Source organism: Globicephala melas, chromosome 1, assembly GCF_963455315.2.
Source record: "Globicephala melas chromosome 1, mGloMel1.2, whole genome shotgun sequence".
Classification (NCBI taxonomy): Eukaryota; Metazoa; Chordata; class Mammalia; order Artiodactyla; family Delphinidae; genus Globicephala; species Globicephala melas.
In genome coordinates, this window is record NC_083314.1 from 127,835,329 (window position 1) to 127,848,220 (window position 12,892).

The following is a 12,892-nucleotide window of genomic DNA, read 5'->3' on the forward strand; positions in this document are numbered from 1 at the left end:
AACACAGCCATGCTTGTTTGTTTACATACTGTCTTTGGCTGCTTTTGTGCTACAATGACTGAGAAGTTGTGATGGAGACCCTATGGCCTACAAAACTTAAATATTTGCTATTTGGCCTATTGCAGGAAAAAGTTTGCTGATCTCTGATTTAAAGTGACACGTCTTATGGAAATGTTTGTGTCCCCTCAAAATTCATATGCTGAAGTCCCAACCCTCAAGGCAATGGTATTTGGGGGTGGGTCCTTTGAGAGGTAATCAGATTTAGATGAGGTCATAAGGATGGAACCTCACTTACCGCAATTGGATTAGTGTCCTTATGAGAAGAGGAAGAGAGACCAGAGCTCCCTCTTTCCCTGCCATGTGAGGATACAGCAAAAAGGCATACTCTTCTAGCCAGGAAAAGGGCCTTGTCTGGGGGACAGAATCAGCCAACACCTTGATCTTAGGCCTCCAGCTTCCAGAAATAATTTCCTGCTGTTTAAACCACTCAGTCAAGGCAATCTGAGCTGACTAATACAATACCTAATATTTGGAAATTATAGGCTTGGTAATATTTCAATTGGCTGCCCAGCATCTGGCATTTTGGTCATTTCCACTTTAGGAAACTTGGTAGGATGAAAAGCTTACCTACTGAAAAGGGAAGAGCAGCCCTGACAGCTGACAGCTGGTAGCTAGCCTGGTTGCTACCACCAAACCATAGTATTTCTCTGCTGATCATAAGCAATTACACAAAATTATCAGTTGAGAACTCTTCAGACGATGATGGAATAAAAAAAAACAAGTCAACTACAAAATCAGACCTGGATAGAGACAAAAGCAGACCTTGTGCTTCTATTACTATAAGGAATTACTACTTCTTCTCCAATGGCAACTCCAGCTACTCTCCATTCCCCTGGTCTCAAAGGTTAAAAAATGCCCAAATCTCCAATAACCAAATGCCCCACTTTCAGAGAATACCTGATCTAGAAAAATAACCACATTCTTAAACCTTCTCCAAAATCACCTAAAATACCTCCTAACTCCCTCTTACTGAGGTGCTCCATGGTTTTCCAGGGTATGCAGCCTCCCTTGCAGCAGCAATTAATAAACCTAATGTTGGTGACTAAGTGTACATGGTGGTTTTTGGCTGCTGGGGATCAACATCCTTTTTAGAAGCCACATACCTGGTTTTCAAGTCTCTCTGGCATCAGTGAATTGGGGACAGGGGCTCTACAAGTCAGACACATACTCCCTTCTCGCCACAGAAGCTAACTGTGGAGAATTCATTATGGCTTGAGCAACAGCAGCAGCAGCAGCAGCGAGAGTAATACGTTGCAGGGTGATGGTGCGTAACAGTGGTCAGTACCCAGTGCTTGCAGGGTGCCGGTGCAAACTGTGGCATTCAGCATTCAGTGGTGGCAATGATGGTATGACACCACACTGTTCTTTGAAAAATTGCTTTTGCCTTTTTTCTAAGTTTCACTTGTTGTCTTATAGCCCATTCTTTCATTTATTCAATGTTCTATCATTAAAGTCTCTTTCAACTTAAATCATGCAGAATTGGTTATCGTGTGGCTAGTTAAGAACCTGTTGATACTGGAACAACATTCTACATAGTATCCCCCTAAGCAACTTCAAGCATTTGATGACCGAAATATAACTCTCTAGTCACAGATGCTCTTCTAAGTTCCAGGTCTAATTTTTTTTTATTGTTTACTGAACAGTTTTGAATATACCATATGAACTTCCAATTTATCATGTTGGAAACAAAATTAGTCATCTTCCCAGACCTCCTCTATTTCCTGCCTGTGAGTTGATACTACCTAAATCAGAAACCCATGACTAATTATTCACAAGTTCTATGGATTCTACTCTCTTTGAAATCTATTTCTTCTCATCTCTATGGTCATTGTCATAGCTCTAGTTCAAAGTTTTGTTTCTCCCATGAATTACTTCCATGGCCTCGATAACTGGTTACTGTGTCTTCCATTGTGTCCTCTATAACACACTCTCCACTTCAGAGCCACAGATATCTTTTAAAAATGCAAATTATATGACGACAAATAAAATTTCATTTGCCAGAACAAAGTTGCTTCTAGAATAAAAATTCACATGATACTGGCATGTTCAGAAATGCTCTTGAGTTACTACTTCCAGGATATGTTCAACTGGAATGTGTAATGGTGTCTGTGTTTCTGTCCAATAGAGATCCTTTTTGGTCACTATTGTAAGCAAGAAGTGACTCTGCTAAAGGGAGTTTTAAAAACCTCTGCCAACCCTGTAGCACCAAAGTGTCACAGTGTAAGTTGATTCTATGAAGCATTTATTTGTTCATTTAACAAATATTTATTAAGCATCTACTATGTATTAGGCTTTATTCTAAGATATAACACTGTAGATAAAAGTAAAACAGATAAAACCTCTGCCCTTGTAGAGCTACCATTTTAGTGGGAGAGATGTATGAGAAGGAAATAAACATAAATGTACAATATAGCATGTGGTGAAATGCGCTATGAAGAAAATAAAGCAGGGTGAGAACGATTGAGATCATCTGGAGAGCTTCTATTTCATATAAAGTGGTCAGAGAGAGCCATTGTTGAAAGTTAACATTTTATCCAAGTTCTGAAGGAAATGAAGAAATGTTATGACATAATGTAGTGTATATAAACACAGAAGACTATACTGTATAAAATCATGACTTACATAGTTAGACTGTCTGGGATTAAATATGAACTCTGTCACTTACAAGACCTTATAACCTTGGGCAAGATATTTAACATTCCTGTGCCTCAGTTTCTCCATAAAATGGGAACAATATGAGTATCTACATTGTTGGATGGTGCATCTTAAATAAGTTAGTAGATGTAAAGTGCTCAGAGCCCATGGTAAACATTCAAAAATAGAAGTTATTATTAGTTTGAAAAATGTATGGTAAAACAAAGAACTGAAGTTAGGAGGAAAAACTTTTAATATCACACAATATAATCCATAATTTGTAGACAGTAGGGGAAGCAAAACCTTCAGTAGAAAACAAATAATGAAGACTCAGTGGCTAAACTTGGAGAAGGTACACAAGAAACCAGAAAGAAAAATTATGTATCATTCATCCAAGTATTCGTTGAATACCTACTATGTACCAAGAACAGTGCCAGACAATGGACATGGAGGTAAGAAAGTTAGATATTACCTTCTTTTACAGAAATTTTATAATTTGACAAGAAAGACATACAGTAAAATAGTAATTACAGCAAAAGGTGTAAATGTAATGGTATAGAATGTACAAGGAGGATATTATAGGAGTATAAAACTGGAATATTAATAAGAGCTATGAAATAAAAAGCATACATGCCAGATAACATATAGAAAATTATCTAGACTGAACCAAATTATTTCACTTTTACTTTAGCTGTTTAGCCTCACTTTTACTTTAACTGTTAATCAAAGTGTAAGATACCTATAGAAGAGTACGTAGCAGAAGTGTAATGCTCACTGAATTTTCATATACTGAACTGGTTACCCATGTAATCAATATCAAGATGAAGAAACAAAATGCTTTCAGAGTCCAAAAGCAGTCTCCCTCATGCACCCTTTTAGTCACTAATTACCTCCCAAAAGATAACCACTATTATAATTTCTGGTAAGATAGACTAGTTTTGCCTCACATTATATGCTACATAAATGAAAACATATATATTCCTTGTGCCTGACTTCTTTCCTTAAACATTCATACAGAGACTTGCACATGACCATTCAGAGCAGCCAACTCGTAACAGAGAAAAACTGGAAAAAAACTTTCAACTCAGATATCCATCAAGAGGGGAAAAGGTAAAGAAATTGTGCTATATTTATACAGTGGAATACTATTCAGCAATAAAAATTGATAACCATTATAACATAGACAAATAAAATAATAATGCTCATTGAAAAAAGCCATATTCCCCCCAAAAAGATAATATACTCTAAGATAATATTTACATAAAATTCTGGAAACTAATTCTTCAAACTAATCTGTAGTGATAGAAAGCAGAATAGTATTTGCCTGGGTGGGGAGTGAGTAAGCAGTGCCATGAGGAAACGTTTTTGGGCGATGGATATGTTCATTATCTTTTCTGTGGTAATGCTTTTGGTGGTGTATATATGTTTCAAAACTTATCAAATTGTTACTTTCAATATGTGCAATTTATTAGATATCAATTATACTTAAATAAAGCTGTTTTTTTTTAAAAAAAAGAAGAGTTGGATACTTTATTAACAAATGTTTCCAAAACTTTCCCAAATTCAATATGTATTCAAATCTCTAAAAAAAGATATCATCACATATCCTTAAAACTTCAGTCCAGTTTGAGTGAACTCTACCTTGCTGTGCCATGGTTATTAAGAACAAGGCTTCTGAGTCAGGCTGCCAGGGTTAGAATCCTTCCACCTCACCTTACCAACTTTGTGACATTGGGTAAGTAATTTCTTTATGTTTCAGTGTCCTTACTTATAAAATAAGGATGGTACTAATACCTACTTCAGAGAGTTAATGTAAGGGCTATATGAGTTAATATATGTAAAGAGTTTAGAACTCAATAAATATTAGCAATTATATGACCTATAAGAGTTAAATTCTAGTGCCTATATTAGGTAAAATTAAACGGCCAGTATTCCTTGCAAAATTCACTGAATTAGGCTTATTTCTCTTTATTGATCTAACCATTATACTGGCATACAAAACACTACTCGAATAGGCTTTTCTCTACTTTTCAAACCCCATCTCTTTTTATGCACAAGCCAATACATACAACACAAATGAATCTCCTAGTACTTTGCATAATTCATCAGTTTCCATTCATCTCTCTGCTTTTGCACATGATTTTCCTTGGCTAGACTATCTCTTCCACAGAACCAAAAACTCAGTGAAAGGGCTCAATATATCTTTGAAATTCTCAACACATAGTACAGTGCTCAATTGTAAGTTTTCAATAAATGTTGGGCAAGTTTTCCTTGATTCTAATTTTCATTTTCTTATTGAGTTTTCCGTCACTGTGTTAAATACATTTATTTCTTGTGCCCTAAGCTTGGTATTAAAGGAATATACTGTTTTGCTCTTCTGTTAAAATTACTAAATGACAAAACTAGGACAACAGTTTATAGATTGCCATCTCAGTGTATCCATATTTACTGCTGTTTTTTAATCCTCTTTATTTCCAAGTCTTTTTTTTTTCAACAATTTTAGATGCCCATATAAACCTGTTGATCCAGAGAGAAGACTGATGAGAATTACATTCTTCTGCTTTTTCCTAAAAATTTTCCAGTTTCTATTTGTTTTCCTAAAGAGTAAAATGTATATCAATTATGTACACAGAAAAAAAAGTTTGATTTCAAGCATGATCAATTTTATATTAAAAAGCAAATTTAGAAATATCTTAGAGTAACAAATGCTTTGACGTTAGAAGCTACGTAATTTCTATATTTACTTATATCAAAAATACCGAAAGCACATTGTTCAGTAATTACTATAGAAACATCCTGAACTACTTAACTGTATTTTGTGGTAATTACCATAGAAAAAAATTATATTTCAAAGTTTTACCAGTTTTTGTGAAATCCTTCTGCAAAGCATCAACTTAAAATGAAAATTGCAATTCTAAACATTTGTCCTCAAGAAAAAATATAACATAGAATTAATGTACACCAATAAATAACATAAGCTGACACAAAAATCAGTGCATTGTCTGCGGGGCTAAGAATATTATTTATATAGTGGCAAATAACATTAAAGTTCTTATTACCTGAATGGAAAATATCTTTTATGCCTTCCTTACCAGGTTAATGTGCAGATCAAAAAATTACTATTGAAAGCTTTGAAAAATGTAATACACGTTCGCTGTATGAGGTATTGTTACCTTTACAATCTTGTATGTTAGGAAACGCTAAAGAAGAAATCACCTTGATTTTAAAAGGTTGGAAAGATAAAACTGATAGTTAAAGACACTCAGCCATAAATTAAAGGCAGGAACAAAACCTTACATTATCACAAATAAACTGACACTCATAACCTTATGAAACTCATTGATCATCTCCTTAATTTATCATTATGAGGACTGAATGGTTAATCTGTGATTCCAGAACCCCAAACATACCCTGATGTATTTTTTTTTTAATGGAAAACACCTCAAAAGGATAAGCAATTCTTGCCATATGTGACAAATATCTATAATCTAGAAGAGGCATTTATAGGATTTGATTCCTAATCAAGTACCTTGGAGATAAATCAATCAAGAACAAAATCAGCATAAATAATTTGAAGTTGCTAAAAATATCATTTAAGCAGGACTACAATCTGTACGTAAAACAGTGAAGTCAGTACATTATGGAGCACAGGAGAGAGAAATGGGCTTGAATCCAGGTTCTGCCACTTTCTACTCTGCTTAATTTCTGAGACTCAGTTTCCTCGTCAGTTAAAAAAAGTGACAAGCCATACCTTACACTGTTATAAGGTTTAATAAAATAAGGTTCGTGGATAAAGAGCCTACTATATCTACTAAATAAATATTTGTTCCCTTTCACTGTCAAGGAATTCAAGACCACTTATGCGCTAAAACAATTTTGTCTAGATTACTGTTTTACTGGAGGGGAAGACAAAGACTGAGATGTAGTGCATATGACTTCATCTATCTTCAGTGCCAGCCACTCACAAGAGACTGAAAAAATGTGTACTGCACTGTGTATTTGCTTTATTTATGAAATGTTGCTGTAACATTTATTTTCTCTTTTTTGAGTTTTTAACTGCTGCCTTGAATGCCAAATCTTCCTTATTACTCATGTAGTCAAAAATTTTTAGCAGCTGTCAGTTAGCCAGGACCACCTCAATCCACCTTTCAACTTTTACTTCCACTGCTCATTTTAACTTATCCAACCGTCAGCAAAATCAGGGCATTCCGTAACTATGCCCTGTACGTTCTTACATCCTTCATTTCCTCTGTAAGTATACTGCTGCTTTCTTCCCAATAGTTGAAATATAACTTCCCCTTTAAAACCTAGATCACATGTTCTCAAATATGTCCTCCTTACCTCTCCCTGGAAGTAATCTTATTTTCTTTAAGTATTTGGGGGGATTACTTTTCTTCCTTTCTTTTCTTTTTTCTTCATTAGCTATGCATACTATTTGCAAGCCACCATTCTAGGTATTCTGGAGAATGAATAAAACAGCCTACCTTGTCCTCAAGAAATCTACAATTTAGAAGAATGTAAAAGGCAAGTACATAAATAAATAAGACAGAAAGATAGATGTATAGGCCTGATACATTGGAAGATTAAAGGATGGATAGTAAGAAACCAGTCAAGTAGGTGAAGAGAGAAGAGAAAGGGCAGGATCATTACCTTACTTAAAAGATATCTGGTAAATTTTAGAATGATGGACTAAAACTATATTTTAGTAATTCAAATAAAAGTGACACCTATACAAGTACTCAACAATATTCTAGTAGCCTGAGTAATTGAGACCTCTGGTTTTCTGCCAATAAATACATATAAATTATCAGTCTTTATCCAATTTATACTGATTGCTGTAGCAGAAGCAAATAATATAAAACTGAAAACACCTAATATAACTTTGTTATGTTTTGTTTATGACTAAAAATTTGTAAAATAATCATATTCTTTTGTGACAAAATTTAGATCTCCAGGAAAAGTTGACTCGATTTAAAAGAAAATAAAAATGGCAGAAATCGTAGTTGGTAAAATTTGATATGAACAAAAAAATAGGGATGGGAGAGTATATGAAATTCTTAATAAACATGCAGGAACCTGTAATTTCTGAGAAACATAGGGAGATGTATTCTATTTTCTAAGACGCTGCTAAGAGCTATAAAAGTTGCCTTCTCTTCATGAGATGTAAATAAGATGTTGAAAGGCAATTCAATATGTTGCTCAAATGGTGGCCCAGGTTCCCAGGAGGGACACTTATCTTACAAAGAAGGAAGGGTTTCTGTTGTAATACTTGGTATCCTGGAGAATGGGTAAGCACCTATTGTGCTGCCTTCTTCTTAAGAGTTATTTTTGTTTTAGTTATTATTGTAGATTTAGTCAAATTCTGGTTTAATATCCATATTCCACTACCCATGAATGTATAAGCAATAGAATATATTTCTAAAAGATAGCTCAATAGGAGATTACTGTTATTTCAATAATAACAAATGTACATAAACACATCTTATCCTTTTACCAGTTTATCTAGTTTAAAAAAATAGAGAGAGAAAGGCTAAAAATTATGTAACTTTATGAAATGAACACATTTAATATTTTTGTTAAATTGGTATATGTGACTCCTCTTAGCATAAAAGATTAGAGTGCCATAAACATTGTGAAGGAATTTATAATCACTTCCACTTGTTGGAACACTACAGTGACATAGCATGAACAGTGGGCAAAAACGAATTAAGTATCATATTCAGTGGTATTTGATTTAATTTTTTACTTTTGTAATCACTTCTCATGATGCGGTTTTAAACCATTCCAACCCGATAACAATTATTTGTTACTTGTTAATGTCTTTTCCTTAAGAAAAGTTTCCTTTATCCTATATATACCAGGTCTCAATTGTAATGTTATCATAAGACCAGGAATGCAGCATGGTTTACTGAAGTTAGGTCACGCCACCAAAATAATTATCAAACAGAACTACTGCACTATGCTGCAGATTTTAACTGCAGCTCTGTAAGACTTTTAAAATTTAACAGTGGAAAATCCAGTTCCTTACTTGGAACATGATAGAGGAAGAAGTATTTCTTAAATACTTTAAAGCTACTTTCATGCAGAATGTTTTAAGTAATCTTGAAAATGGCATTTGAAGGACATGATGAGAGCACATTATAAAACTATACTAAAATAGCACAATTTGTTTTAAAGCAGAGTCAGAGATTTACTTTTGTGTTCTTAGAAGAGCAACATACCTTTCAATATACAGTTTCTAGAGACATATGCAATATATTGTGAAAATGACAGAAGTAAATGAGTATATGACACACAGGTAAAAACTATGTTGTACAAACTCAATTAAGTAGTTTTATGAATTTTTACATAAGATCTTTATAAGTACTCATGGAAAAATCAGTGTTTACACAATTTTAACTAAAAAAACAACATCCACTTTCAAATATATATGTACTTTTTACAAAGGTCTATGCATTTAAGGCCATTATTTTATAAATTCATATAATTAAAATACATTAGGACAGAATGGAAATATTCAGAAAAGTACATTTCAACTCCGTAGTGTAGATTTGGCAAAAAATAACAATTTGTAATTTCCTAAATAAGGAAATAAAACAGAAAAAAACAAAACAAAAAAAAATAAAAATACTATTAAGGTCAATGTATCTATCCTGCTCATATCTGGTTTATGCAAAGAATGTTCAAATTATATTTAATCAAGCAATAGTTCCAATAGAACTAGTATAAATTCTTTATATCATGCCTTGTTCCAAAAAGGAGTGAAGATGGGGTGAAGAATGAATTTGTTGTACTGCACCAAGATGAAGATCTCTGGATGCTGAATTTCAAACTCTTCAAAATTTCAATATGAAATATAACCTACTTTTCTAAGTCAAATGTATAACATGTTAAAAGCAAATGCACCCATTGTGTCAATTTTTATTTATTTTGCAAAGACATCATTACAGAGGTTCATTCTACATGCAGATTGAAATGTTATAAGTCATTGAACTGTATAGATAAGGCCAATGTGGTTAATTAACAAATGTGTTTTATAGCTACAAAATAACTATTTCACATTAAATTACATAAAATGAAAGGATATATAAAACCAATCAATCACTGGCCTTTCATATTTTGACTGGGACCATCTGGGAATAATCTTTCACTTTGCAAAATAAGTTCACAATGGAATATCACTAGGCGGTCCACACAGAAAACCTGGGCAACCCTATTCAGTCTCTGAAGTATATAACTGACTAGAGAAATTCTCTTATTTACTTCATTAGGATGTCTTTTAAAATGATGGTTTATTCTGATCTAGTCAAAAAAATTTATACAAAAATTATATGTGACAGCAGCTTTATATAAACTAAGAGTGAAATAAACTGGACAAAGATATGAGTATTAATGTTTTTCTAGACTGATAAAATTTCACGTTAATTGAAAGTTAAGGCAACTGAACACACTTGGGAAAAAAATCAGGTTGCTCTATATTAGTCAGAAATGTTATTGTTAAGCTTTAACAAAGACCAAACATTTTGCATAACACTAGGCAATAAGAAGGCAGCCCCCGTCAGCAGGTAGCACACCAAAAATGTTTGGTTTCATAATACAGTTTGGGAGAACTACCTCTACAAAGTCTATTCGTGCTGATGCTCCTGATGCTGCCATTTCTGGTGCCCGAAAGCTGCTGCCTCCACATCCTCTGTTGTAGGTGTCACTGTATAGTCTCAGGCGATTGGGCAAGGGGCACACTCTGGATCTTCAGATGCTAAGATGAGAAAAATCAATTTCAATGCCCAAAAGATGGAACTCCTAATGCAGAAGGCGACTAAAATAGTTACCAATTGGTCCACAGCACAGGGACGTGAAATTTTTGTTTGTTTTCATATAATTCTATATAAATAGGTTATAAACAAGATTTTCATAAAGTGGTACAGTTCTAGGATTAGACAAGTACTAGATAGGATAGAAACAGAAAATCAGACTGAGTGGTATTTGACAAGATGACTAAAAACATGCATACTTCCTAAAAGAAGGAAGCAAAATATTCATATAAAAATCATTGCATAATAAACCAGTCTCATGAAAATAACTTGCTTAAACTTTTATTTCCAAGGTTATTTCTACTCATTTAAATTAACTCTACAATAACAAGCACTATTGATGTCTGCTGTTTAAGGCAGAACACAAATGAGTCCATTGGTATTTTACTCTGAGTTTGTGTCCCTTTTTCTCTTTGAAAATAACAAAATTTGGTTTATGAATGTCCTCTGTTAAATAAAATTTTCTTTTCAAATTTATCAGTTCCCATCATATGTAGAATAATTCAGCTTAATCTATAGTGTTTAACAAAAGCTCTTATATGAGATAAAAATACTGAAGAAATCAGTGAGATACAGAAGGGAACATACTGTAAAAAAGTACATTTTATTATATTAAAAGAATTTTGAGTGGAAGAATGTTTTGGGTTGTAAAAAATAATCATTCCTTCTATTTATTTTTTACTAAATATTTAAAAAACAACTTTTGCCCAGTATCTTCATGTTTTAATAAAAACATGTGAAATTTGTATCTTGAAACATATTTTTAAAAAATAATTGATTTGATTTTTTAAATGATATATGCATATATGAGAACGAAATCATTTACAAAGTATTTACCATCTCTGGAAACACAGCAATAGCTCAAATTAATATACAATGAGTTTTGAATTAAATCAGTAAAATAACCATCATTTTTATTTTAAAAATTGGCATTTTTATGACAGTCATTTATACAGCTTGTGCACCTGAATCCACTGTATATGATATACTGTAAAGTGACATATGATCACAAATTATAATGACAAACTCTTACTGAACATAATTTTTCATCAGGAGCCATCCTGAATCAATTAATCATGCTATTACTCTACCTTAATTTTTCTCTCCTTTATTTCCAGAAAAGCCACCAATCGCATATTTTAATTAATGACTTATACATATTTCACTTACAACTTTGATGTACATTTTATTCAAATTAATTAAATGCTACAATTTTACTAACATATGATTTAAAAATTGGATATGCATAAATAGCAAAACAAAGCAAATTATGTTTTCCCAGATAAATGCAATTATGGTTATACATAATATTAAATGATGACTGAATAGTTTATCTGCATTAGAAATTTCTCTTTGCTCCAGTTAGACTTACATTTTCAATTAAAAAATAAAAACATAATCTTACATTACAATATTTTTTCATACAACTGAAATTAATGCACATTAATCTTAAAGCATTTTCATAGTAGAAAGAAAGAACTAGAGTCTTCAAATCCATATGATTATTAATTACATTGTAACTTGGCAAATGTTCTAAAAGTTGAACAATTCAATGCTTACATTAGGTAGATTAAAAATGCACATAGACTGAGCAAAAATTACCTATCTGTAAGTTTAATTGACAGGCAATACATATACAGATTATTTGTGAGGATATTTTGTCTCAGATTCTGCTAGACTTTTAGTTTTATTTTTGTATTTTTAGGTATAATATTAAACAGTTATTTAAAGAGGTGTTTAAGGACAAATTGATATAGCTATTTCACATTATCTTAACTCTCCCAATATATGTTTATTAAGTTCACATTCTTAATTTAGTGATAGAAGGAAAATATCAACATATGCCAAGTGTTACAAAGATGTTATATTTCCTATTTCATATATACCAGTATGTTTTATAAATTAGATGAGGATAATTCTATATAGCTCAAGTTCAAGCTCAAGTTGAATATAATTGTGCACTTTGTGTATTTTTCTTAGATAATTTGAAATATGCAACTGGATATCTGCCAAACTTAAAACAATGAAATCTTAGTGTTTTGTTTCAGATCTTTCTGCCTTATCATTTGACCTTCCCATAAGGCATATAGATTATTCAAGAATGAATTTGTTTCACAGAATAGTAATATAGCAGTCAGTAATCTCATCCCACTATTGAACCAGCCAAAATTCAACACTAGCTGAAAGCTTAAAGTATTACAGCACACAATTTGGCTTTAAAGATAGTGAAGCTAGGGCACAAGTACAAATCATTTTCTTTAAACATCACAGTGATCAAAAGATAAATCTTTATAATGGCAAGTGACATTTTATTCTTTAAATACATTGCATAAAATTTTCCAACCTATGTGTCATTTTCAGTATAAGATTATTAAAACTCAATGGAT

The 12,892-nt window shown here is 32.5% G+C and overlaps 1 protein-coding gene across 7 annotated transcripts in view; it reads right to left on the reverse strand.

Annotated features, from left to right (window-relative positions):
• Positions 1-12,892, reverse strand: part of LRRC7 (leucine rich repeat containing 7) — a 498,913-nt gene that overhangs the window by 194,889 nt on the left and 291,132 nt on the right. The window contains exon 8 of one of the 7 annotated variants that reach the window (XM_060304391.1): positions 9,270-10,450. The exons of the other annotated variants lie outside the window; for them this stretch is intronic. Coding sequence (XP_060160374.1) covers positions 10,444-10,450 — 7 coding nt within the window. The 3' untranslated portion in view covers positions 9,270-10,443. Of the gene's footprint in view, positions 1-9,269; positions 10,451-12,892 lie in introns of those variants that run through there. 7 annotated transcript variants of the gene reach the window in all.